Below are 27962 nucleotides of genomic sequence, written 5' to 3' on the forward strand. Positions count from 1 at the left end.
TATCATGTTCCATTATTGTGTTTTGAAAATTGTAAGGTTCATTTTAATTTGACTTGCTACCGGTATGTGATTTATGCAGATTCTATGGACATTCTAACACCCTGTTAGGAAATCATAGGATATATACTTATATATATCTATGTATTATCTATATATAGAACAGCTAATATTACTGAACTTTTTTTATATTAATCAGACAAAATGGAAAATAAAAGTATTTGTCATACAAGACAATTCATCTGCATCGGTCTGGAGCAATTGTGAGAATCTCTGTAACCATGGGTACTTCTGACCCCCTGAAATGATGGTCAGATGGCATCTTTCCAATATAAGATAAGATGGATAACAATGCAATATTGTTTGTCACTACTTTTTCTAGGCCAAGTTGTAAATGAGCTGCTAATTAGCATAGAGCTTTTTTTCTACCCCAGAATCCACTGAACTCTTTCTGCAATGTCACATCATCTGACTTCTGGGCAGTAAATACTGCTACGTAGTAAACAATGACCTTGTGTTTACTATGCAATTTCACTGCTGTTCTTACCAGTTCCTAATACTTGCTGCAGTAACACAGTCATGAAGTGCCAAGAAAGAGGGGCGGCTTCTGGTGCCCCATAAAATTAAGTTATCGTTATTTATCTATTTTGTCTGATTTTTGTTGTCACTTTCAGTCTACTTCATAATGGTCACCAGGGTGAAAAGAGAAGATATAACTCTTCTGCAGGGGAAACACCTGACAGGTAAGATCCCTTATCTATACTCTATTCACAAATTTAATGGTGAATAAATAAAATTAATTATATTCATTTATACACCACTTGTAATACACATTGGGCCTGGTTTATTAAAGCTCTTTAAGGCTGGAAAGAAAACACTTTCATCAGTGAAGCTGGGTGATCCAGGAAACCTGAAATGGCTTTGGTCCAGGATTGAAAACATTTGCTAACAAATAGCTTTTAGAAAAATCCATTCCTGGTTTGTTGGATGACCCAGCTTCACTGACGAAAGTGTATCTCCTCCAGCCTCGGAGAGCTTTAATAAATCAGAACCATTGCATCCCTCTGTTCTTCAATTTATGGAGCGGTCTCTGCCACCCTTCTCTAGTTACAACCCTGGAACTGGTTATCAATTACAACTTCTGCTGCTTGGTTATCAAGTAAAATTTAGTAAACTGATCAGCCTCTTCTAAACATGCAAAACTGGAAAGACTGCACAAGCTATTTTGAGTCCAAGTCTTTCATTCAAAAGGTCTAATCACCCATGATGAGATAGAAGCCAAGTTACAGTGTACATAGGGTTACTCACTGAGACATGTGATATGAGAAATCAACAACAACAACAGTAGTAGCTCTCTACCTGTTACAAACCAATACAGATGATTTATTTTTGGCTATATTCATACCTGTGTTTTTCATGTAAAAAACATGAAACCACACAAAAGATACAGCAAGGTTAAAATTGATTTATGGCATCACACTAACATGTTGGAGTAAAATATATTATTAAATATATTTAGTTGGACACATTCCAGAAGCTGCAGACAGATGTAAATTACAATTATTCGGACTGAACCAATGCAACCCTCTATATAGAAGTTGTTTTTGTACAGGCACATTACCATAAGATCATACAGGAATAATAAAAAAAAACTGTATATGCAGACACAAAAAACACACAAAACAAAAAATAAAGGTTTTGATAGATCTTTATTAGTGTCTATAGCTAACCCCACATGTATTTAAAATATATTTATCCATTTGCATTAATACAAAATATTAAATATTAGTTTAAAAAATACCTCAGGTCTCTGGAGAATAAGTAAAAAGTAGAAAAATTGTTTAAAATTGCAATACAGTGGTTTAAAATTGAAACAAAAATACAGCTGGCTTTTTACAGAATATTTTACAGTAACAACAAACAAGATAAAAATATATTATCTCTGCCTTGGACAGCATTCAGTCAGTTAACTCCAGCATAAATACCATAAAAAGAGAAAGTGGTCTATGAATCATTGGTCACAGGAAAGTAAATATATTTAAAAACTTTAGTAATTTTTTTGGATTCGGTGGAGGTTCTCCCTGTGCTCTCTGTGGACCTGTTGGGGAGATTTTAGGGAGCAGTCTCAGACAGTAAAAAAAGCTGCACTAATCAGGTTCCCTATGGAATTTTGGTGGAGCCACACTTTTTATCAGAAAGTCTTTTTGTAACACAATATGAATGTTGACAAATGTTACTGTGTGCATAGCACGGACACATCAAGCTAAGGCACTACAAAATCTAACATACTAGATTTTGGTGTTCAGTATAACAATTATTGTACACAAAAATGCGAAAAACAGGGATCAATGATGCGCTGTACCTAACTCATCAGGTATTTTTTGTGCCAATAAAGGAATGTTTGGTAGAAAATCCTGTTACAGTAAAACACATGGCATTAAAGGTCAATTATTGCATGATGGCATTGGTACACTTAATAAACCTTTCCTATTTTTATTTAAAAAAGTGATTTTCAAATACTTTGTTTAAAAAAAGGGAAATATGTTTCAACAAGTCCAGGATAGCTTCTGAAAGTGTGCTGATGCCAGAACAAATCAGGCAACTCATGGATCCTCTTTGTGAAGAAGAAATTGCTGGATAAATTCCTGACACTTCCTTTTCTCTAAGTTGCTGGCTTTGGGGTGATACAGTAACACAAACTTAAACCTTTTCTTGCTACATTAAATTCTTCCCATGTTTCACAAATTCTATATGCAAAGGATACGTAGAGATTCTGGAAATCCTGTGTCTAAACAGTCTCTGATGGACTCAAATTCTGATCTTAATCCAGGCTGTTGGAACAAATCTTCCTGAAAATAGAAAAAACAAAGTCATGGTTATAATGTAATCATTCATGAAGCTCACACATTGACATCTATATCATAAACAGGCAAAGAGACATATTTCAATGTTACAAGAGGGAAAAAGGTAACAAGCAATTTATTCATATCTCATTCACATATTGCAATATAATGTTTTTCTTTGCAATTCACTCTTTAAACCCAATGCCCATGAGAGGCTCTCATGTGTCAAACATACTTCTAAATATTGATTATTGGAGAAGCTTTGATGTACTGTTCTATCCAATCAAGACCATCCTTTCTGCAAATACTGGGAACACAAAAAAAACATATCCTTCTAATATTTTAAACTTCCAATATCTACTGCAGGCCAGTCTCACCTGTTGAGCTGCGTTCCGATACAAATGGTCAACCATCATAAACAATTCTTTTGGAATATCCAATGGTTTTTCTGCACCAACAAAGTCATCCTTCATTTGAAGAGGCATATGTGCCTGAAGGTGGAAAAATCATACAACAATATGAAATTTATTTCAATAAACATAAGGAAGTGTTAAGGCTATTATAATAGTATTTGTGATCATACCAGTTCATGGATTGACTCTGGAGACATATCTCTGATCGGCTCTCTCATATAGGACAGCGTTTGAATGGATGATCCAAAGCAGCTATACAGATAGTTTCCAGTCACAGAGATAAAAAAGTCCTTTCCTCTATCCAAGTGGAGAATTAAAATATCTTCTATTTTTTCTTCACCAGAGTTGAGTAGAGCAGCTGATTGGTTATTTACAAACAACTCCAGTTCTATTTCTGCTTGTGATCCTAAAAGTAAAGAATACACAATGGCTTTTATTGTAACAAATGCTATACAACAGGAAAAAGAGGAGAGATGACAGGTGAAATGTGTTAAACATTAACAATCATCAGATTTAGTAGTGTAGTTCAATGATTTCTGAATAGTTGGTGTGAATTTCTAATTGGCTTGAATGTCAGATAATTACAATTCTAAGTATTGGTAACCCAGGTTTAAATTGGTTTTCACCCTACGTAACTGAATAAACAATTTATGCTGAACCAATCTCACATACATATAACTGTCACAGAAAGTAATATGTATTCCTTAACTGCAACAAAAGTTTAAAGATCTGCTCCAACACAGTTCAATATCTTTCTAAAACACCCACTAGTATTCTGTCTATTGTTATCCACCCAGTTCCAGAGTTAAAGCGAGGCCACATAAACTGTAAAAAGTTACACAATGGAATACAGAAATATACAATGAAAGCTGGCCCGAGACCTGCTTCTGCATTTTCACAAAAACGAGCCACAATAAAAACACATGGTGCATTGCACTGATGTTTTTGTATAATTGCAAAACTTACAAATAAGGGACAGACCCAGCATACCTGATCTGTATCTAAACCCCAGAACAAAAGTATAATATATTGCAGCTCACAAGATGTGGTAGCTGGATTAGTCCCCCACAACTTTATTTTCATCTGGTAACCCTGGTAGGAACACGCTGTGTATCCTAGGACAACAAACCTACTATACAGAAGTACTGACACTTTTAGTTAGGACTGCATAGAACATTCCCTTGTTTTAGCTCTGGGGCTGTTCTGTAGTATACAGGGGTAAACTGGAGAGGGCTTATAACACTGCTTATTAATTTAGTGAAGGACAAGCCAAGTTAACCGACATGGCTTTTATTATTAGGATTTTGGTGGGTATAGTTGCAGGATTAACACATATAATGATACAAGCTACCATCATGATTAAATGCTGATGTCCTATACCGCTCCTGTGCTCATTCCCAATATATCACTTTAAAGCTGTATATGTACTGCCCTAAAGCCTTATCTGCTGTCTATTGTGTTTTGAAACATATTATACGATTTTCCTTAAGAAAATTTAGGTTTAGCTCATTTAGGTTCATAGCCCAAACAGATCACACAATGCAGGCCCTGTGTTAAATTGTGAAATAATTATATTCAGGTATAAATCTGTAAATGTATATCATTGATGGCTTGCACAGAAATTCTAGAAGTCAGTGTATTTCCTTCCATATAGAGAAAAAGAACCTAATGAAAGAACTAGAGAAATAGAATGCTGTCCTGTATTTTGCAGGACATTCATTGCTGTCAGTAGAGCATGTTCACTTCATTACAGTGTGTACGAGCTGCATTTTGGCACCCAAGGTAAATCATAATGAGCCTTTTAAAATGCAACACAAGTCAATGCATGCATTGTGGTGTGAACACACCCAGACAAATGAGTAATTACAAAGTATGGGCACCCTTGCACAAAACTAACCAACTACGTTGAGTTTACACAAAGAATTAATAAAAGTAATGGCTGTACCTGGTGTTAGGAATCCTTTGCTTGGGTTAGCTCGAAGCCATTGTTTACTGTATGAGGGCTCATCAAGCTTACTTATAAACTCAAACTGACATGCCACTTGTCCATCGTTATGAATGGTAAATGTTTGAACCTGCAGCTGCATGTACTTCACATCCTTGAAGTGAAACTAAAAAAACAGACAAAACATCAGCATTTTTAGCTTCCCTATAAAGTACCATACACATAAAATAGTTTTCCGGTTTAGCTTTGTATAAAACAAAGTATAATGTCACACTTTTGCAATATTATTTCACACATGCCAGTGCAATTACCTTTTACTTGTCACTTCAAACTGCCCAGAATAGAAGTTTTGTGTAACAGGGCTACAACATACTGTGGTTGTTTTATGTAAGAAAGGTATAACCGTTGTAAACATAACCACAAGCAAAAGCAGAACAATGAAGTGTAGGCCATGTTTGAAATCAGTAAACATAAATGCTGCCTATTATGGCACTATATAAATCCTGTTTATTAATAATATTAATATTAACCACCCGACCGTTAAGCTAATAATAATAATAATAATATTAAACAAGATGCAGGTTTTAAGCAGGATATGGATCAGGAGAAGTTCCTATTCGCTGTATGCATGACGCACCGGGCCCCATTTTTTAAAGCTCGCCAAGATAATGAGTATAGATGATCAGTGAAAACCTGGGTGATCCAGGAAACCTGGAATTAATTTTATCAAAAATCATCTGGCAGATTAGCTGGCAAATGTTTTCAATCCTAGACCAGATTCATTCCACCCAGGTTCTCCCATGATAATCAATCTTCTCCAGTCTTGGAGTACTTTAATAAATCAAGCCCACTGTAGAGAGGGCTCTAATGGTGCCTGCTTCACCCTTGTGGTTTACACTCTCTCACAATTTAAGTCTATTAGTCGGCTGACACATTACTTTCCCTGCTCTGCCGATATCTTATCTCTCCATTTGTAATTTCACAAATCACTTTAATACAAAAATAAAAATATCAAACAGAAAGCAATTAAAAGTGTGAACAGCTATAAAAATGATACTGCAATATGTCAAAAGAAATCATCAATAAAATACACTGTACTTTCTCTCTTAAACAATATTCCATAGTACTATACAGTATCAGCAAAGATCAAGATCATCAGTAAGGAAACATATATACCTCTCGTTGAGAAAGTGTAGCTGAAGGAATGCTGTCGTTCTCCATTTTATCCAAAGAACGGACTATTTCCTCGAAAGTCTTTCTATACAACTCTTCCTTAACCACTTTTACCTGAAAAGGAAACAGGGAAGTAAGTGAACATAAGACTTCCTCACTGCAGTGACCACAAGCATAACATAGTAACCAGAAATACTAAAAGGCGGCTGAACGATAAAAAACAAAGCTTTTTAGAATATTATGTGGGATAGTGTTTTTTTCTTACTGTAACTTACAAGCTGTGCCTGATGACCAGTGCCAATGGATGCAGAGCAAACAACTAAGAGCAATACCATTGGTATCTCAGCCAGGGAAGCTTGTGTCACTTTTCCATGGTGGAATATGCTACAATTAACCAAGGCAGCATATAGAGGCATGGTACCCTGATAAGTGGAGCTCAAACTCTAGATTGGTAATTGAGAGACTTTACTAAAGAAATACTAGGGTGGGTGGGGGAAAGCGAAACCCACTTTGTTATCAAAAAGAGGAAATGCTTCATCTTAAGTCATTTCATTTTAGGTCTGCTTTAATCATTTATTGAATAATATGGTTTGCAAAACCCAATTCAGGAGAACTCGCTTTGCCTACTAAATTACACCCACTACATGCTTTGCATTCTAGTCATAGAGGGCAGTGTGCCAATAGGTGTGCCATTCTATCTCACAAGAAGTGTGCACAAAGTGGCCACATATGTTCCCCTACTGTTCTACACGAGCTGTCAACAGGGAAAACACCAAACAATGTTATATTAAAATCCCTGAATTGATAGGTATTAAAGATATTCACAGTATAATTAAGCACAAATAATATATATCTGATATTACTGGATAGACTAGAGGTCAGAATTAAATATTGAGCTGTCTGCAAATGCATGCATTTATTCAACAGCAATGAACAAATCAGTGCTTGTATATATTTGCAATCTATTAAAAGTAAATAGGCCATTGAAGCAAATTAATGAGGATGACATACCAACTCAAAACCAATCAGAGTTTTAATTTTTTTAAAAATGTGCTCTGCACATGGCACCATGCAACTTCAGAGTAAGATGGCGACTAAACTGTGCATGCACACCTTAATGACCCATAGAGAGATATGTGCACTATACTATATTTTGAAGGGTACTAATACATAACCAGAAAGATCTATTTACATGCTCATCAGGTATGGTGATACTAATGTGCTCAGAAAGTCAGAAGGAAGTTTATGTATTTTCTTTAATCCATAAATTAATACAGATGGTAGGATACTTAAAGGTACAGTTTCATAAACAACCTTACCCCAATATTAAAAACAGAGCTGACTGGTTTATGGTCACTTGTTTTTAGGCTCATAACACTTCGATAATCTAGTTGCTTTATATTTTTGCCTTTCCAGAGTATGCGGTCACACCAGGCAGGTGCACGGCACTTTTCACTGCAGAAAGAGAAAAAGAGTGAAGATAATGATGTTATTACAGTGAACACAATTTCCCTGTTCACACTATTGTATGGGGGTAACATATGCTCCATTTTAAAAATCATCACATACTGATGCATCCCCCTTGCCTTGTGGTGTGTTATCATAATTGTACATGAATCATTTCTAGTTCTGTTGGGTACATAATAACGTAATGCACAGCAATAGGGTGTGTGGACCCCATTTGCATTTCTGCTCTTTTTGACACTTGAAATTCATTCTGTAACAGAAAGATAGATAGATATGGGAAAAACTGCATATTTAAATGCACTATACATATTTTGTTGCCCACAGCTGTAGACAAGCAGTCCATACATAAGACACATGGAGAAATGTTTGTAAAAATGCATCAAATACACTCAAAGGTATTATAAAATATAAGAGCTAATATGTAAACAGGCCCTTACACAACATCCTTTACAAAGCTGTTAGACAAAAATGTCTATGAATAGTAATTGTGACAACAATATTGGTATTTAAGTAGTGATGTAGTACCAATTCTGTCAGATTCAGTTTTCAGAATTGTAAAGTTACAGATAAACTTGTAAACTTGTAATAAAAGATAAATGAGAATGTTAAAAGGCAAAGGCCATTATGTTCAAGTAAAAACATTCTATCTATTGTTTTCATTTCCTTGTTTCGTTACAGGGATGTTGTGCAATCATTTTTAGCAAAAAGCTTAATGTAACGGCTACTAAGAATCTGAATAGGTGGATTTGTTCACAATTACATGTCTCTGCCTTGATTTATCAACAAACTTACTAATAGAGGAAGACTATGGAAAGGAGTACACAAATATAATGCCAAAAGTGTGTATCAAGCCAAGACTTTTTAGCTTATCTTTGTATAGAGTGGGGAAAGGGATAGAAATGTTGCAATTCAGTATCCTCAATTCCTGTGCCGCTGGCATTTTACCAGACAAGAAATGAGCAAAAATCCCAAATCCCTATAGCTTAGTGGCCAGTCTGATTTCACAGGGTGCAGAATGCATTTGAAAAATAAAAAAAACTCTACATTGTAGATGTGTACATGGATAGTACCAAAATTGCAATCCAATAAATTTACCTGGTATCCCATTCATCAGAACCAGTATCATATTTGTATGTTGGCTGAAAATGTATTTCTCCTTCTGTGAAACCATCAAACACTGCCTTTTCCTCCATCTGCTGCTTCAGCTGAAACAACAGACCAGTGGATATTAGGGCATTCAAGCCAAAGCATGGCATAAAATAAAAATAAATGTGATCAACCTAAGATTTTAGACTGATTGATTGACATAAAAATGATTTTATTACATGCCATTTCATGGCAGCTTATACAACTTAATAAAGTTCTAAAAGTAAAATATCTGCCTACCAATAGGCACCGTGTTCATGACTATCTTACATTCTGATCTTCATTTTACTTTGCTACTATGGGTTTGACTTTTGACAAATGAGAATGCCACAGTAACAAAAAGAGGCATTGTTATTGGACAGGGTGTAAGCAGGTAAATGCCTTGTACAGACATCAGATGGAAACATTTTTTTGATTGTTTCCATTGGCAGATGAAGGAATAAGCACTGTACACACAGCACTGTTCTGTTCTATGGTGGGGGGGTAGAACAAGTGAAAAGCTGTACATATCCGATTTTTGCCCAAGATAAGAATGACCATTTGTCTCAGGAGATAATCATCTGACATGTATACAAAGCTTAAACTTGAGGGCTCAGGAGAGCATAGAGAACACCTTTTCTATTTAACAAATCTTACAGTTAGCCACATTTTTGTTGCCTGTTCTTATACAGTACTTGTAACAAAATAGAGTTAACAATAAAAAAATACATACATTTCTTTTGCTTTCGACCTGTGAAATAATAAAATAATGGATCACCTCATACCTGATCAGACTCATAAATGGTTTTATAGTCTTTCATTTCAATAAGTTTCTTTACTTTCTCCATATCAATGTCCTTTAGGCGATAGTTTAGGTCTCCAAGCCACAACACAACACTATAAAATGTAACAGAAAAAGTTATGTTAATAAAATATTATACATACACATTTAACAATACACCCAGACCTCCTGGGCACAGTTAAAAACTTTGTGCCTTCTGTATTGTAGTTTTGTAAAAACGAATTGTAGTTACTATGAAAAAGAACTAGTTACATTTTATAATTTAACACACATGGCAGGTTAAGTCTTACACACAATATATATTAGCTTTTTAGTAAAAGCAATGAGATATTTTAACAGGAACACATACTCATGCTTGTGAATGGTTAGAGGTGGAAGTATTGGATCAACCTCTGGAAATTGCATTCTGGAGCAGATGTCCCTAAAGTCCTGATTCCTCCTTTCATATTCTTCAACATGGGCAGCCAGGTGGGAATTGATAACACAAATGTGAGTGTTATGAAATCGGAACCGAACAGCTACACCTCCTTTGTTACCCTGCAAAACAAATATAATATAAACGGTCCAAAAAAAAAACAAAAACAGTAACTGAGGTAGGTCATACTGGATAATAGAGATCCATATTGTAACTAGTACTAACCCTTGCTTTGCATATTTAATTGTGTGTATGTGTATAAGATCATCTTCCTGACAGCTCTTTATTCTATAGATAAGCTCTAGGTAAGTTAAAAGTGCCAGTGGGAGACTTAGGTGCAGCACTAATGTGCCAGGAATATTGGGTTGACCAATTGTAATTTACAGTGTAGAAGAAAGGTTGCAATTTGTAAGCTTACTTGCATTCACTGCTTAAACAAGCAATACAAAAATCTCAAATCCCCTTTAACTTGTGGTCAAAAACCATGGAGCCAGCCGATCCAAACTGCCCCTATTCAACTACTATGTGTTTTTTGTTTTTAGTGTCAATCACAGTGTTTGACAACCAGTTTGTTGTGAGTTTCAGGTGTGGCTCTTCCACCAGAAGAAGAAAAGCAATTGCACAGCCAGAAGGGACTTGTCACTTTTAAGAATCATGCCATGATCCACCACAACCACAGCTGCATTTAAATGCCTGCACAAAATAGTTGTTAAACTCTCCAATTCAGTTTATTGGGACCAGTTGGGAGAGTGGCTGAGCCTGTGGTAGAACTCTGAGGTCAAACGGAAGTCTATAAGGGCCCTAAGGCATTTCATGTGGTCTACTTACCATCCGACCCATGATTCCTGTGCCTACAGTTTCTGCTTCTACTTCTGAGACATGAACGGCCAACTCTTTCCTAATGTAGAACAGCAGCATAATTCCAACTAGTCTTATCAGCTTTATCTATAAAAAAAGATACATAGTATTTAAACATATTAGTACATAATATTGCAATTTACTCATACAACCATAGCTAAAACCCTTCAAAGGTGTGTGTGTGTATATATTTATAAATATACAAATACACAAATATAGTATTTGTTTTAGAAGAGCTGACCCGCGTCTCCTTAAAACAGTTATTACAACAACACTACACAACAATACAAGTTGTTTTAAATGTTTTTGCGCCCTTTCCACCATTCTAGCAATCCCTGGATAGCTGCTGTGAAAAAAATTGTGTAAAAACGTATTTTATTCAGAAGATAGAAAAATAAATAAATAAACGTTCCATGCAATCAGGAAAGAAAGTATGATGTCGCTGTATCCAGAGACTGTGTAAATTCAGTATTTATTTCAAAAATGTAATTTCCAGACTGAGTTTTTAAAGCCGCTGTCTGGGGATTGGGAGAAAGAGCTGTGACATGAGCATTAAGGAGCTGCAACAACCTCAGGTTGCAGAGGTACTTGCAGTTTACTCATACAACCATAGCTAAAACCCTTCAAACGTGTGCGTGTGTATATATATATATATATATATATATATATATATATATATATATCATATACAAACACCACTTTATTAGGCATGTGTGCATAAGTATTTGTTTTAGAAGAGCTGACCCGCGTCGCCTTAAAACAGTTATTGCAACAACACTACACAACAATACAAGTTGTTCTAAATGTGCTTGCTCCCTTTCCACCATTCTAGCAATCCCTGGAAAGCTGCTGTGAAAAAATTGTGTAAAAATGTATTTTATTCAGAAGATAGAAAAATAAATAAATAAACGTTCCATGCAATCAAGAAAGAAAGTATGATGTCGCTGTATCCAGAGACTGTGTGTAAATTCAGTATTTATTTCAAAAATGTAATTTCCAGACTGAGTTTTTTAAAGCCGCTGTCTGGGGATTGGGAGAAAGAGCTGTGACATGAGCATTAAGGAGCTGCAACAACCTCAGGTTGCAGAGGTACATTTAGGTGGGATAGTATGAGAAACTGCATGGTGTACTTTATATCAAAGGAGTTTAATAACAACCATACATTTTACTTTATTTTTAGACAGAGGTTTATAAACAATATTACATTTTTCTTAACATCTGTACCTTTGCATATTTGGCTCTAGGATGTAATGCGTCAGATACTGCTTTGAACCATTCTTCTTCCTTTGGGGTGTCATTGAAAAAAAATGCTTCCTTGCTTAAATCAAGTTCTTGAAACCTGTAACAAAAGAATAATAATTTAGTACTTTAACAGACTTCTTGTCTTGTTCACAGTGATTCGCCAAACAGAACCCTTGTGCATTAACATGACCAATACCTACAGAAGCAGGACAGTAGATCACCATATTAATATTATTATTACAGCATGCCTGTCCAACCTTTTTTGCTCGTATTATATTAAATGCAATATATGACATTCTTTCTTTTTTTCTTTTAATGCTGTACTACCTACTTTCAAAAATGTTATACTATGAACTTTAATTTGAATTCCCAGATCCACACAACCGGCAGCAACAATATAGAATGGCTTATGTGCTCAATGTGGGTTCACATTATAAGGACCTGTGGCAACAGGCTTTTGTTTGTTTCAAACAGGTTTTGCATTCCCATACAAATCTGTAGGAATGCAACTCTTTTCAAGCAAGTCAAATCCACCTGCCAAATTATTCTGAATGATCCCAAAAATATCACAAACTGATGCCATTCATACAAGCTTAAAGCCGAACACATGCCCAAGGGCTACAAGCGAAGATATGCTAACACTTGATAGCTCCCACCTTGTAGCAGAAGTACAATGCAAATATGAATGGGAACAGAGCTATTGTTCTGGTTTATATATAAGGGGATCAAGCTCATAGGTGAGCTAGTGGAAGGACTAATGGACTTATATTGTGGTAACGGTTAAGACTCCAACCATCAAGGAAAAGACATAGCTATAAAAGCCTGTGACCTCCTCAGCTGTGGGAACAGCTCACAAATCCATCTCTGTTCCAAATCCAATACAAAGCAACTAAATTCAGTTATTTCCTCTTTTTTCACATAAAAAGACCCAATATTTACTCCACCCGGAATCCTCAAATTCTGATGCGTTAGCTTAACCACAACCTTTGAACTGATTGTTTTTTCCCCCACAAATGTCTTATTCATAATATGCTATTATCTTTACAGTTCTAACATAGTACACACAACTGGGAATAAGCCAACAGGTACAATATCCTACATATTACATATAATAGATTCACAAATAAAAATACATACCCAATACAGTACACATCAGGGGGTTCAAAATCTGCACTTAGCCATGGTAGCAAACTTTCCTTTGGGGATTGTCCATTCACATTGTATGTGCCTACAAAAAACCTGGACAAAGAAATAAAATTCAGTCTTAGTCTTTTATGAAACATAAAGAATCCAACACAAGTTATCACTTAAACTGTACATGAAAAATGGAAATTAGCCATCATGCAAATCGACTTGCAGATGTATGTCACAGTATACAAATCAGGTACTGCATGGTAATAAATACTGTGAACACAAGCGCTTTATGCCCTTGTAATGATCAAAAGCTGAACTATAGCAATCCAGACCTGCAATGTAAGGGACTTACTTTGCACCTTTTACTTGATATATAAGCACACCGATTTGCTGCTTTTCTGCAAGATCTGTGTTAGTGAACAGCAACATAATACAATATACTAGACAGGGCTGTAAGACATGGCATGGCCGAACCAGATAAACCAAAACAAATTATGTGCATGTATTTTAGCTGTGTATTTACCAGTTCACATGAAGCTTAGCTTTAAATTCTTACATACAGTATCTAAAACAGCACATACAGTACAATCAACCAACATCTTCAAACCACTGATAAGAAAGGACAATTACTTTGATTATCTTGTTACAATGGCACTTTGGCAAAGGGTGAGATAAACACGTATACATACATGTATACATACATACATACACGTAATAGGCAGCATATGATTTATCAGCTCTTGAAGGCAATATATTAAAAGCAGAAAAATAGGCAAGAGTAAAGATTTAAGAACTTTTGAGGATGTGATGAATGGATGGTGCTGTGGAAAATTTGCTCTGTGTGATGGTTTGTACCTGCTAAAAGTGGTCCAATCAAGGGCAACTAGTATACCAGGGCACTGAAGGCTCATTGCTGTGTGTTTGCGAGGAAAAGACTAGTCTCTCTGGTCCAATCCCACAGAAGAACTACTGTATTACAAATTAAAAAAAAAAAAAAGGCTGGCAATGAGAGGAATGTATGAGGACCCACTGTGAATTACACCTTTCTGATTAGCAAAAGTCAGAATGCACACACTGACCCTGTCTACCACTGAAAGTCCCTACAATAGGCACATGAGTGTCAGAACTGGACCACGGAGGTCATGTGGATGGACAGGCATGTGTGTGCCATTTTCATGGGGAAGAGATGACAGCACAATGTACTATGGCATGAAAGCAAGTCAACAAATGCAGTGTGACTATCTGTTGTTCACTACTTGGTGCCAGTTACCACTACACATTCAGTGGTTTTGTAGAATCTATTGCTCAATAAGTCAGAATGGTTTTGGTAGAACAAGGGGGAGTTACCAAGGCATACAGTTTACTGTTTTTGTTGACCAGTGCATACATCCAGGACCAGAGAGTTATCAATCTAAAGAAGTGTGTAGCAGTAGAGTAAATCAAATAAAAATACTGATTTTGCTGCTATGCTCTTCTCTGGTTGCTGCTTATCATATGATCAGACAAAACACACAAAGAAATAAAAAGGTATACTAATAAAACTTAGAAAACAAATTGGGGGAGCACAAGAACAAGTTAGCATTCTGCTCAAAATAACAATGTGATTTGGTAAATACTGAGATGGATCCAGTACATGCAATAGCTGTAAAGTCGCACTGACAAATCATGACGCCACATATAAAGATATAAAGTGGACAATTCCTAAATAATAAAACCTAAAGCTTTAACACTATAGATTTCTTCTGGTAAAAGGAAATTGTGTCACTTTTATGCGGGATTGTTGGAATGTGGAATTGGAATGTGGATTGTTGGATGAATGGAATAACTCTTGGCACTTCCTAATATACGAGTGTAATGTATAATATTCTACAGGGCATTCATGGTATACATCAGTAGAAAGCTTTCATGGGTCTGATCCCATCATTAAAATGAAAATGTCAGATCACACTTGGGCTAATCTACAGAAAAAAAGTGCTCTGGGCAATGACTCTTCTGCTCCATTATTCTTTGCAAAAGACTCTGTGAAACCACCCCATAGTCCATTGTAAACCAGCAACTGTTACTTCTTAATTCAATCAGAAAACTCCTGTCTTAGGCTGTGTACACACATGCAATAATCGTCGATGGAAACGAACAATCCACGACAGAATGTTCGATAATTGTTAACAAAAAAAGTGCACAACAACAGGTCAACGACGCAGACGAACAAGGAATCTCACTGGAAACGTACGACCGTCCCAGTGGATCTGATTGGGCGACGATTGTTCGTAATCTATTGTGTGTACGGTCGTTCAGTGATCATGGATCCATTGTGTGTACGGTCGTTCAGTGATCATGGATGGTTCTGTGATACACTTTCTCCTGTACATGTCACATCCTGCATCGTTTGAACAGTCGTATCTAGTGTGTACATTATTGGTGGATTATATTTGGACAATCGCATCGTTAGAGCATGTACAGAATTGTACATGAAACGATCCCTCAAATCTTTCACGATCATTTCCAATGACTAACGACTGCACGATGCATGAACGAGTGCTGTACATACATCACTGCTCTGCTCAATGGAGAGGGCAGGGGGAGTACGATGGAGCAACACCCCGCTGCTCTCTCTCCCCCTTCACTTTTATTACGATCATTCATCGTTCATCGCCCGTGGATCCGCCAGGACGGTCGTTCGGATTATGGACGACTGGCGCTGTACACATCACAGATTCTCAATTGCACGTGTGTACCTAGCCTTAAGCACAGCTAATCAATTTAACACAATAATAAATACATCTTACACAATAACCTAATAAACATTGAACAAACAATTCTAAAACAGAAATTCAAGATGATGGAAAAATGGGAAATACCAAGGGGTGTTTACTAGAAAGTTAAAACAATGCATAGGGGGAAGTAGCAAGCTGACATAATTTTTGGGTTTAATGAACACCTATGACACAAAGGAATGGGAGCACTAAACTTGTTGTTAACCTGTCCACATTTTTACCACCCAGCAGAAAATAAATTTCTGGGGAGAACAAAGTTGTTGTATTAACTGTGTGTATGTTCTTGTATTCGTCCGTATGTACATATATTCGTGTATTAGCCTGTATGTATGCATGTGTTCTTGTATTACCCTGTATGTATCAGTGTTCTCCCCAGCTCCTTTAAGCTGGGCACACCACCCGGCACTTTTCAGTAACCACCAAGCAGATTTGGGTGGTTACTGATAAACTTGGTCACAGTACAGGGGTGCCACCCCCCTACAATTTCTTCCCACCCAACTTAAAAAAAATCTGGGTCAAACACGGTGTATGTATGTATGTATATATATATAAAACTTCTTGTTATAGCCCTCAAAGCCACAAAATACTGAAGTAACCATACCTAGGAAGAAGAAATTTCCTATAACCTTGCTTATTGTAAATTTCTGATGTACAATTGTTATCATTTACATACGAACTAATAAAGGAAGCAGCTTCACTAGAGGGTGAAAGGATCTGCACAGGCACAGTTACACATTTTTCAAAAGTCATGTGGTGTGGAGGAAACATAAAACAGAGATAAAGCCACAAGGGATGTTTTAATAAACCTCAGAAAACTGCAGTAGCACACAAGATCCTCTTTTGCTGACAAAGCTGATATACTTAAACAATGTTTTCGATCACTATGTAAGTGATTAGCCTAATATAAATAATTATATACGTTTTTAAAGGGAGGTGGACCAAAGATCACTTCTCACAGATTAACTTCACTCCATAGAAAATGTGAAAAGTGTTTAACTGATAAGTAGCCTTTTTTTTTTTTTAGATTATTTAATATCTACCGGTAGCAAGAAAGGCTATAGATATCCAGCATCACTTCCAAACCCCAAAAATTCCTTGCAATGCTTAGGGCTTCTTAATTCTTGAATGTGACCTCCATATGGGGTGTAAAAGAGGACAACTGAGATGCTCATTATTGTACAGTTAGGCAATATCTGTGTGGATGGGGCCCATTTTATGGCTACTGTTAGGTGCAAAATATAATGGTGTGAGTGATCACTTACAGATATGGTTGGCCCATAGCTAAAGCCGCATACACACTTGCAATCATAGTCCTTGGAAAGGATCTTTCACGATCCTTTCCAACGACTAAGCACTCCACCATGCATGAACGATGCTGTACATACGGCCCCGTTCTGCTCTATGCAAAGAGGAGGGGGAGAGCGACGGAGCGGCACCCTGCTGCTTGCAATATGATCATTTGTCGTTCATTGTCCGTGGATCTGCCGTTGTTCAGTCTTGAGCCGATTATCGGCCCTGAGCCGATTATCGGGCAAGAACCATTGGAAGTGTGTACATAGCTTTATTATTATGTAGGACTTGGAGATAAACCTGGAGATAAAACTGCATGATAAAAGGTAAAAATTCACAGGCATTACAACAATGTGATGCAAAATCCAGTCCCAGGGGGGAGAACGAGTGTGCGGTACTCGCTGCGCTCTCTCCCCTTCACTTGCATAGGGGACGTTCTTGGTTCGTCATTTATGAATCCGCCAGGATGGATCCATGAATGACATCCGACGGCCGCTGTACACACATCAGATTCTCGTACAATACTAGCAATAAGCGGATGAGAATCATCTAATGTACCTGCAGCCTAAGAAGCAAGCAGAATGTTGCTAGAATTTCCAAAAGATCATGTTTGATTTAACTTGGTAGAACCAGCAAAAACTCATAACAGAATTATGGACCCTCCAATGGATGCCAAAGGTATTTTCCAACTGTGTGACATCAAGGTTAGCTTCCTGCCTGCGGATCAAGCAATCCCATGCGGATCCTGGCAGCTGGCACCTAATCAGCGCTCCTATAGAACCAGTGTCTGCGGATTTGACAGAAGGGGTGGCACGTGGTACCAGTACCACTCACTGCTGCCCCCAATCATTCTCTATGGGGATACCATAGATAGAGGGTACTTGTAGCATCTCTCTTGAGGGAGCAGTTACTTGGTAAACACACTGAAACCTCACTGCCAATCTGAACATAGCTTAGGATGCAAGGAGCATGTAGGTTTCATTTATTACATCTAGAACCAGCCAAAATCTATAAGGGATATTGTGCCCTCCAATGGATGCCATTACAGCTTTCCATTTTGGACAATTACCTTACTACAACAAGGCAACCTCTCAAATAGAAATACAAATATAAGAACTATTTGTTTTTGTAGAGGTTGCATCATTTCTATTTTTCCATCACCTTTAGTAAGTCTCTGAGCTGAAAAAAGCATGAAGCATGCCTATATATTAGTTGTGTATCGCTGACAGGTTCTCTGTTTCTATTGATGACAAGTTCCCAGTAAGACATGACTGGTAAAGTACTGCTATTGAAATGTTGGGGCATTTAAGTACAGCCAATGTATTATATTCATTGTGTAGTTTTCTGTATTTTTGTAATGTGAAAGGAACCAGAAGAGAGAGTGCATGTGTACACATGACAAATGGATCATTTAGTGTGTGAAATATACCAGTTCTGCTAACACACGTATGGAAAACACACGGAGAACAAACAAGGTACACTTCAAGCTGAAAGGATATAAGGAACTACTATGGAAACTGCCATGATGTGAAAACCAATACATTGCAAAACTAAACAAAGAACAGCATTGCTGACACACACAAAGGCACTACACATAGTAGTGGAGAATAAACCATGCAAGGAATATGAATATTGCTTTGCATTGGCAGTGTATTTTCTAGGTGGGATTATTGCTTGGAGAACTTTGTGCATGATTGTGCTTTATGCAGCGTGAATCAATAACTAAGTGACAAGACTGCACACTCCAAGTGGACAAGGTTGTCTTCCTAGTATTTGGTGGGGTAATAGGTGTGCAGCCTCATTGTCCTTGCTGCTTACATGTAGAAGATGAGACATAGAGCCCTAGGCCTTGATATTGTGATACCAGTTATTGGGAATGAAGCAATGGACTCATATAGAAGGTACTGAGCAAATATTGATGGATAGATATACAAATATTATCCGTTATATAATATTATATTGGTGCAGAAGTCTCCAGTGAGTAAACCAAATGGTTACAATACGTGCAGAAGTGTCAAAGTAAATAACCTAACATTACATGAGATACACACAGTGCCAAGTGTTAGCACAATCTGAACCCGTGTGTTGAAGTGCCTGCTGAACGAAATCAGTTCTACAAAACATAGCAGCCAGTGTTTGTTTCATGATGCAATGCCATAGGTAGCAAACATTTCCTGTGTGTTCATTCATATCAATGTACTACTCCTGGTGAATGTGTCAGAAAGAAGGGCCCAGGATACAAAGTAATGCCCCACTGGGCAAAGCCTTCGATCCCCATCAACAACCCTAATAATGAAAGTGATGGAGCAGATCTCCCATCTCCTCCTTACATTTCACAGATGAATGAATAAGTGTGAGAAAGATTGTAAATTGCTATAATGGAGCAATGACAAGTACTAGGCAATACAAGAACTTATGACTTCTTATTCTAGTTCACAGGGGTAACCCTATACTACTCAATCATAATAAGCAAGAACCCCAGATTGCAATTGCAAGATAAAAATGAACAGCCCATTAACGGATACAATATAAAACATCTGATGCAATGTTTGCTTTCAATCCAGGGATTACTCCTTAATTTCTCCTCTTCAATTTTGGACTCTACAGCATTAGATGGACTATGACCACAACTTGCCTGTGATGGCCAGCATCATTCAACTTACTTCCTCTGAGCCCGGGTCACGCTGGACTTGTCCAGCCAATGAATGAACAGTGAAAGGAGAAGCAGCATATCAATGAGCTCATATCCTTGCTTTGTCCTATCATCAGCATGCTTCTTGTCAGCACAATATTTAACAAGCTGTTTTGTGCTGCTTCTTTCTCTTAATCTCCAGCCCCACTGTACATACAGGGGCTGTAAGAGGCAGATTGCAGAATAAATTAGCTAAACTTATACTTAACAGATACATAAAAAGATGTATTAAAGCAGAATAAAATCTTTGTATGCACAGGACACTATGGTATACCTTACATGCATGTCCTTTTCCAGGGGGCTGCTGCTACCTTCTGGTCATTCCCTGGCCAAGGAGCTACTGGCTGGCCAATGATGGGGCAACACGTGCACATGTACACAGAGGTTACACCATATCTGGCATCTTACAGATGACAACATTGAATGGGGGGCATACACTGCTTAACACATGCTTCTTGGGCTATGTGTGGAATGACGGTGAGGTTGTGGTGCTATTATTAAAGTGACACGCTACATGCAGCCCCCCATAGGGAATGAATGGAGACAAGACAGGGTGGCTCAGATCATTGCTGACTGTTGTAAAATATCCTTGCATTTGAGGAATCAGTGCAGCGGTGGGGGTGACCATGCTCAAAATACCTCTGAGCCCAAATCATGCTGGACAGTGAAATAAAGGGCAGCATAATATTGGGAACATCTCTCTGCTTTCTCCTCCTATCAGCACACAAACTGATACAGCTTCTTCTCCAACACTCATCTGCTGTAATAGGACTGCAAAACACTCCAACCCTCCCCATCTTTGATGTCATCTGCTAGCCTCACCCTTTCCTTCCTGGATGTCTTTCCTAGCCTCACCCCTGACGTCTCGGATGCCAGCCATTAGTCTCACCCTCTCATCTTGAATACCCTCCCCTAGCCTCACCTTTTCCATCCTAGATGCCTACGCTAAGCTTAACCTTCTACGCCTGGATGGCTTCACCTAGCTTCATCTTCTCAGTCCTGTATGCCACCTTTTTTACCTAACCCACCTCACACTGGATGCCCACTCAACCTTTTCTAGTTATTTGCTCCTAGCCTTACCCCCCTTACATACTGGATACCCCCTACCCATGGCGAGCGCGCATGCGCATCATTGTTATGTAAACGCCTCATTCCTGAAAAAAGTGAGTGCACAGCCTGCCTACACATGCCCACCCCACTACACCTCTGCTCCTAGCCTATCTTTCCCTATCCTGGCTGCTCCCTTGTTCCACTACCATCTCTTACTGTTAGTAACCTGCCATTTTTATTTTTCACCTTTCATTAATCTACCTACCACTTACTACCTGTCACTTACTTCCCATGCCCACTTACTCAATAGATTGCTGCCTGGCAGGAGAGCACCAGAAACATGGTTAGATAAAAACAAGATATGCATTTCAAGTCTTATAGAGAATATTCATGTTACTGGTTGCTTTGTTCCCTTTTTCTGTTTTGTAACCATCAACCAGACTTTTACATAAAGTGGTAACATTGGTTTTGCTTACTTTAAATATATTTAAAATGATGTAATAATAACATGAACAGAATTTTAGTCACGAAAGGTTGTGGAGACAGTTATCGGGGTGTGAAATGTAACCGTCCTGTGATATTCCTTTTTCAAACTCTCCTCTGTGATGTGTGAGATTCCATGAAATATCTGTTCCTGTAGTTTTGCTGAGTGGTTACAAACTTTCCTGAATGAAAGTCCAACATTTTACAAGCCTGCTCAAGTAAATAATACATACTGGATACAGCGCAGTTTTTTAATGTTTTGCGGTATCATGTTTTTATAAATAGATTGTGCACTATTTTCAGTTTATCCTTATATGGCCCTTGTATCTGGCTGGCCCGTCAGATAATATTTATTGGCTGGAGCATGCTGTTATGGGGAGGCTTTAATCCCAGCCAGTTCCATTTTAATAAGTTTGTAACCTGCTCATGAAACAAAACAAATTAACCCCTTCTTGACCAGAACTAGTTTGTGTATTTGGGGCAGCAGTGATAGTCCTAGAATAGTTTGCTTTTTATTGTAATGAGCCGAAGAAGAGATTCATTTGTAATATTTACAAGGCGTTGTTTTTTTTTAATTTATTTTTTAGAAGTGCAACATTGCATGATCATGATTGCTGTCCGGCAGTCACCATCTGGGAGTCCACGTTTCCAGCGATTGGCTAGGGTATGGGAATATTGGGGTCAGCCGTTTGCTAGACCCAACTGTTATATGCATTCTTAATGAATGAGCATGTGAAACTTTGGCAGCTTGGTACTTAAACATTTTCCACCAACCCTCATGTATGGGCATGGTTTCAAGGTGTGAGAATGCAATTACTATATTATTACCTCATCGCCTGTGTAAAATAACTCTTACTGTATAATATGAATGTATACACTGGTTCAATGGGCTCATATAGTATTGTAAATGTATACATGCTGGGGTGTCTTTAACTGCTGTAGATGTAGATCCTCACCTTTCCATTATAGAGGTTCTTTATTAGGTGTCAAATATAGGACACTTTTTTCCATTATTATATGTTCCTTCTGTTGGTTTTACTTTTTGATAGGGGTAGGAAGGGATAGGTCTTGTGTTTTTTAACCACCAGAACATTTCTATGGGCTGACCTTTAAATTTCCCCTCTCCATAATACTTTTTTCCATATATTATTTCAAAGCTGCTGCTTGAATAGGAGAGTTATATGACACCCTGTTGCATAGGGACCCACTGTTTCCATGCAGTCACTGATGCTAGGAGACTCCGGAGAGCATAGAAAAGATTATTGCAGGCTATAGCATGTCTCTTCAGCAATAAAAAATGTCATTTGAGTTTATTAAGGTCATATTTTTTTAGTTAAAGCGGACCTATCAGCACATTTTTTACATTATATAGAAGGATGGCTGACTCTTTTATGTAACTTTTTTGGGTGGAGAGGAAACCCCCTCTTCCGTCTTTACCGTCATGACTTTCTTGGTGTATGTTGGAATGTGCAGTGGGATCCGCACTATCAGGTGGAAGACAAAGAAAAAAGATGGCTGCGTCCACTAATCTAGAAGAGAGAAGTCTGGAGGGTACGGGACCTACTAGACTCAGTTTGAGGAGGGATCACCGGCTCTTCACCAGTAAAGTTAGTATTTTTTTGTAAGTTCCACTTTAAGTTCGCCCTTGAGTGCATTAGGCAAACTCTATCTAGTGACTATAACCTGTGATACTTATTATTATTATTATTATTATTATTATTAAACAGGATTTATATAGCGCCAACATATTACGCAGCACTGTACATTAAATAGGGATTGAAAATGACAGACTAATACAGACAGTGATACAGTAGAACTAAATCATTAAACCTACCTGTGTCTGAATCTTCGGTTGGAGGTAAACTATTCAAGAAGAAGCTGTTTAGATTTGGAAGGCTTCTCTGCCAATACTTTCGCAGCCACACAAACTGAGGAGAAGTAAGTCCAGGAAGTCTTGCTGAAAGAGATAAACATATATACCAATATTACTTGCTGACACAAAGCAACAGAAGCAGACAATAAACACTGATCCTTTTACATTCTGTAGCTATGTCCAGACTATTGCTTAAAAAATGTGTTGTTTGCTGTGCCATGCAGTTGCCAATAGGCACCCAGGAATGGTAATAGGCAGTAACCACTAGGCTAATCATTCAAGTGTTTGCAAACTCTGGTGCAGGCATTTGCTTGCAGCTGGAAGTGTTTTTTTAATGTGGAATTAAAATAGAACTAAACCTAAAAATTAAAAAAAAATTGACCAGACAAGTCCCTTATTGCAGAAAGAACCAGCAATATTGTAATTGCATTTACCTGTTCTTGCTCTAACACCACCATCTTCACCTGTTCTTCTTCCTGGTGTTGGGTCCTCCGCAGGATGACTTAACTCCTGCGCAGGTGTACAGAATCCATTCAATTCCAGTAGCCACAGTGGAAGCTGAGATGTGCCGGGTATCCCCAATAAAGACAAGGATCAGGCAGGTAAGTATGTTTTATTGCAGAAGTGACATCACCTGTCCCGTTCTGCAATAAAGACCTGCGTTATCACTCATTTTCAAAGCAGAATTTTAGTTCAGCATTAAGTACCGGTAATGGTGGACCAGTTAACCCTTCTTAGACACTGCATGTAACACCTGAAAAATGTGGCAATGCGCCATAAGTATACACCTGAGAATTAGGAGAGTGAACTAACCCATTTGTTCTAATTTTAACCTTTTTAGTGGCCACTAAACGGTAATGCTTAAAAAAATTACTAGTCTGAAATTTAAGAGGCTTAAGCTGCCTGCTACACACTGATATACCATGCAGAACTGGAATACAATAGATGACAAATGCAAACAGCAGATGCTGTGGAGTATCCTAGTTTTGTAGCTGTACACTGGAGCTAAGGTAAAAAGACATCATATATTCCACAAGAGTGAAGCCAAGTAAAGTACTGATAAATAGGGTACTGCATCTAGTCACTACTAATACACAATATTCATACACAAAGATAGTTCACACATAGGGTTATTTTTATAAAGCAGTGAGTCTAACTGATACACCAGAATATCAGATGTTTGTTTCTGCATTGCAGTTTAGTGCATTGCTAGTACACACTGCTACATGCATGCATTTTTTGTCTGTTTCTGTGCATTGCCATTTTCGATGTAATGAATAGGATTAGCGTTACAACGAGCAGCAGTGGGGGTTGCTGTGTGTTGCGTTATAAAGTAGGGCAAGCATAAACATTAAAGCATGGCAAAGCCTAGCTAAGCCTTAAAGTCAAATGATAACAACTAGCTAGGTACCCATTTTCCATTAATGCAGTTTTTAAACTCTGGAATATGAATACCCATAGTCACCTGCCTTTACACATATAAGGTTGACATTTATCCATTGCTTCACCTGTTAGCTGGTATCATCTCCAGGGAAACTAAGTGAAATATTATAAAAACTATAAAGTTGCATCACCAAAGCAGATAAGTACATTAAACATGACTACACCATGCAGGCCTTTCTTAGAGTAAGGGTTTTTATTCTTTTTTACAAGCACACAATGTATTTTCAGTACAAAAAAAAAATAGTTGGATCATTTGATTTGTGTGTCATTTCCAAGCTAATGATCTGGTTGTATATTGTATACTTTGGCCCTGATGTATTAAAGCTCTCCAAGGCTGGAGAGGATACACCTTCATCAGTGAATTTGGGTGATCCAGCAAACCTGGAATGGATCTGGTCCAGAGTTGAAAACATTTAATAACAAATAGCTAATGACTTTTAAGAAACCCACTCCAAGTTTGCTGGATCACCCAGCTTCACTGATGAGAGTGTATCCTCTCTATCCTTGGAGAGCTTTAATAAGTCAGGACCAAAGTATACAATGTATAGTATTTATAGAAATGCTTGCATTTATTGTCATAATAATATAATTTTATTATTGTGATAGCGTTAGGATTAGGTTCATCGCTAGGGGGTAGGCTGGTCCTAAACAGCCAATTCCCACTCCAATATGTCCAACTGGTGCTTATTTAAATAATAATCACTTCTTACACCTATTCATCTTTACCTAGCCCTAAAGTAAATCTAAAATCAGAAGTAAGAAAGGTTAAAATTTACGGGAGTTTTCATTTCACTTGTTATCACAACAGGGAGTGAGAGGAAATATATCTGACATTAGATGCACCCCCTTTTATACAGGTGTCCCTGTATTCTTCAATTGTTTTCTTTTCTAATTAGAACTAATGAATTTTGGATTCTCAATCACTTTTTGTTTTGGTAAAATAAAAATCTGACAGAAGGTGCAAACCTTCCAAAATTTATCCAGCCCAGCCAATCAAGGTAGCCGAAGATCGAAACAAGGAAGGGGAGGAAAAAGAAGATGTCAGAGCTTGCAACAGAACAAGACAGGTGAGTGTACTCACCTTGTGATCAGGCAGGTAAGGTTATTTTACTGCAGAAGAGACATTGCCTGTCTCCTCCACTATAAGGGACCTGTCTGTTTTTTTATACTAATTTAAAATGGGCTATACCCCTTTTGCAGTAAAACCTGAACTTAGGAGAATACCAGGAAACATGTTAATTGCCCTGACACTGGCAATTAAGTAAGGGGGAGGGTAGTCCTATTTTAGGCTACATATTGGCACCATATTATTGTTAGGTATTGTTTTTAGTGACAGTCAGAATTAGCATGTGCTTTACAGACAGCACTGTCTTTGGAATTGGGGGAGGATGAGTGGCAGGCTATTGAAAATAGCAGTGATTGCTAACTGTTGGTCATTAAGTGGTCCATCCTGATGGGGGAAAGCTGTGCAGACGCTTGATTTTCACCAGAGACAATCACAATCATGTCTTCGAAATCTGTAGTATGTACGTATCACTAGCAGCCAAAAAAAAAGTAAATCTATCTAAATAAACCATGCGGACCATCGTTTATCACAAACACAATAAGACCCCACTTACTGTAAATCAACGGGATGTTGCATCATTAAACAACCTACAATTGTTTGTAAATTGACCTAAATTTAGCAAAGTGTTCAAGTCAGAACATAAAGCAGGACAGAATAAAATACAAAATCCCAAACAGATAATATTATATGTACAGGATCAGAGCTTTACAACAATAGTCACCATCCATTGCCTATTAAATATTCACTAAACTTACCATCTGGAGACTTTTCATTTGCTGAAGGTTTCAACATTGTGCTCAGGATAAACAAGTCATGTAGATTTGGGAAAAATGAAAACCACGTATCTCTACACCTTGCATGGAAACACGCGGGATTAGCTGGTGGAATACAACCAGAATCATGCCCTGGATAGCAGTGCAAGGAATGATAGCAAGTTCTCAACAATGTGGAATATTTACAGAAAGTGCTCTGTACCCTCCTGTCTCTGCTAAGATAAATAAAAGGAAACAGTGCTACAGATAGTCAGCCCTCTGTTAACCTCTCAGCTGCTCAAGAAATACATGCACAGTGACTTTCAGTCACTTTCAACAAGAATGCTCTTATAAACCCCAGTAGCTGGTACTACATAAGACATTTAAACCAGTCAAAGTACCCAATGTATAAAACTACAAGTTTGTTGGTAAAGCTAGCAGACTTCCATTTCACTTCTTTTGGGATGGTAATTAAAAAAAATTAAAGTCAGAGCCTGTCTTCACTACGGTAGTTTGTGGAACATATGGCAACATATTATATGACTTGGTGATCTGAATTGCCATTAATTCCTAACAGCATCCTAAATCCATTCTCCCAGCACAACATGCGGCAAGGCAACACATTTTCATGCATTGCTGTTCTAACACAACACATTTTGATGCCCCTGGTAACATAAATGTGTTTTCAAGAAAGCATCACACAGTCCAATGGAAGCAAGCTCTCAGAGCCTTCTGAGTATAAGGTTGAAAATACATTTGAATCTGACATTCACTGAAACATTCTCTGATAGACAATCAATTACTGCCATTGATACACATGAACCTGGAAGTTTCTCCACCTGGGTGTGTTTCGGTGACTGTCAGATACACAGCTTTATAAATAGACTTTAATTTTATTAAATTGCTCCTCCTTTTATTCTTTCCACCTTGGAATGTTCGTGTCAAGATTTCACAGAGCCAAGACCTTTCAAAAACATGGTTAGCTTTATTCTGTTTACATTCACCAATATATCTGTTTTACCATATGTACTTACTGTAATATTTGATTTGCTTCTGGATAAAGAAATTGTGAATGGGTCATTTTGGACCACTTACATCAATATGGCACATTTAACTCCAATAACA

General features: G+C 37.6%; 1 protein-coding gene across 1 annotated transcript in view; it reads right to left on the reverse strand.

The window, feature by feature from the left end:
- Positions 1–2692: 2692 nt before the first annotated feature.
- INPP5B (inositol polyphosphate-5-phosphatase B) overlaps positions 2693–27962 on the reverse strand; it is a 43784-nt gene continuing 18514 nt past the window's right edge. Inside the window, exons 7-20 of the mRNA XM_072408077.1 lie at positions 23538–23660; positions 14270–14327; positions 13418–13519; positions 12263–12377; positions 11009–11125; positions 10115–10302; positions 9749–9860; positions 8934–9043; positions 7691–7826; positions 6375–6485; positions 5199–5364; positions 3424–3659; positions 3218–3331; positions 2693–2846 (exon numbers count right to left, since the gene is read on the reverse strand). Coding sequence (XP_072264178.1) covers positions 2745–2846; positions 3218–3331; positions 3424–3659; positions 5199–5364; positions 6375–6485; positions 7691–7826; positions 8934–9043; positions 9749–9860; positions 10115–10302; positions 11009–11125; positions 12263–12377; positions 13418–13519; positions 14270–14327; positions 23538–23660 — 1790 coding nt within the window. The 3' untranslated portion in view covers positions 2693–2744. The remainder of the gene's footprint in view (positions 2847–3217; positions 3332–3423; positions 3660–5198; positions 5365–6374; positions 6486–7690; positions 7827–8933; positions 9044–9748; positions 9861–10114; positions 10303–11008; positions 11126–12262; positions 12378–13417; positions 13520–14269; positions 14328–23537; positions 23661–27962) is intronic.

This window comes from Pyxicephalus adspersus, chromosome 1, assembly GCF_032062135.1.
Source record: "Pyxicephalus adspersus chromosome 1, UCB_Pads_2.0, whole genome shotgun sequence".
Classification (NCBI taxonomy): Eukaryota; Metazoa; Chordata; class Amphibia; order Anura; family Pyxicephalidae; genus Pyxicephalus; species Pyxicephalus adspersus.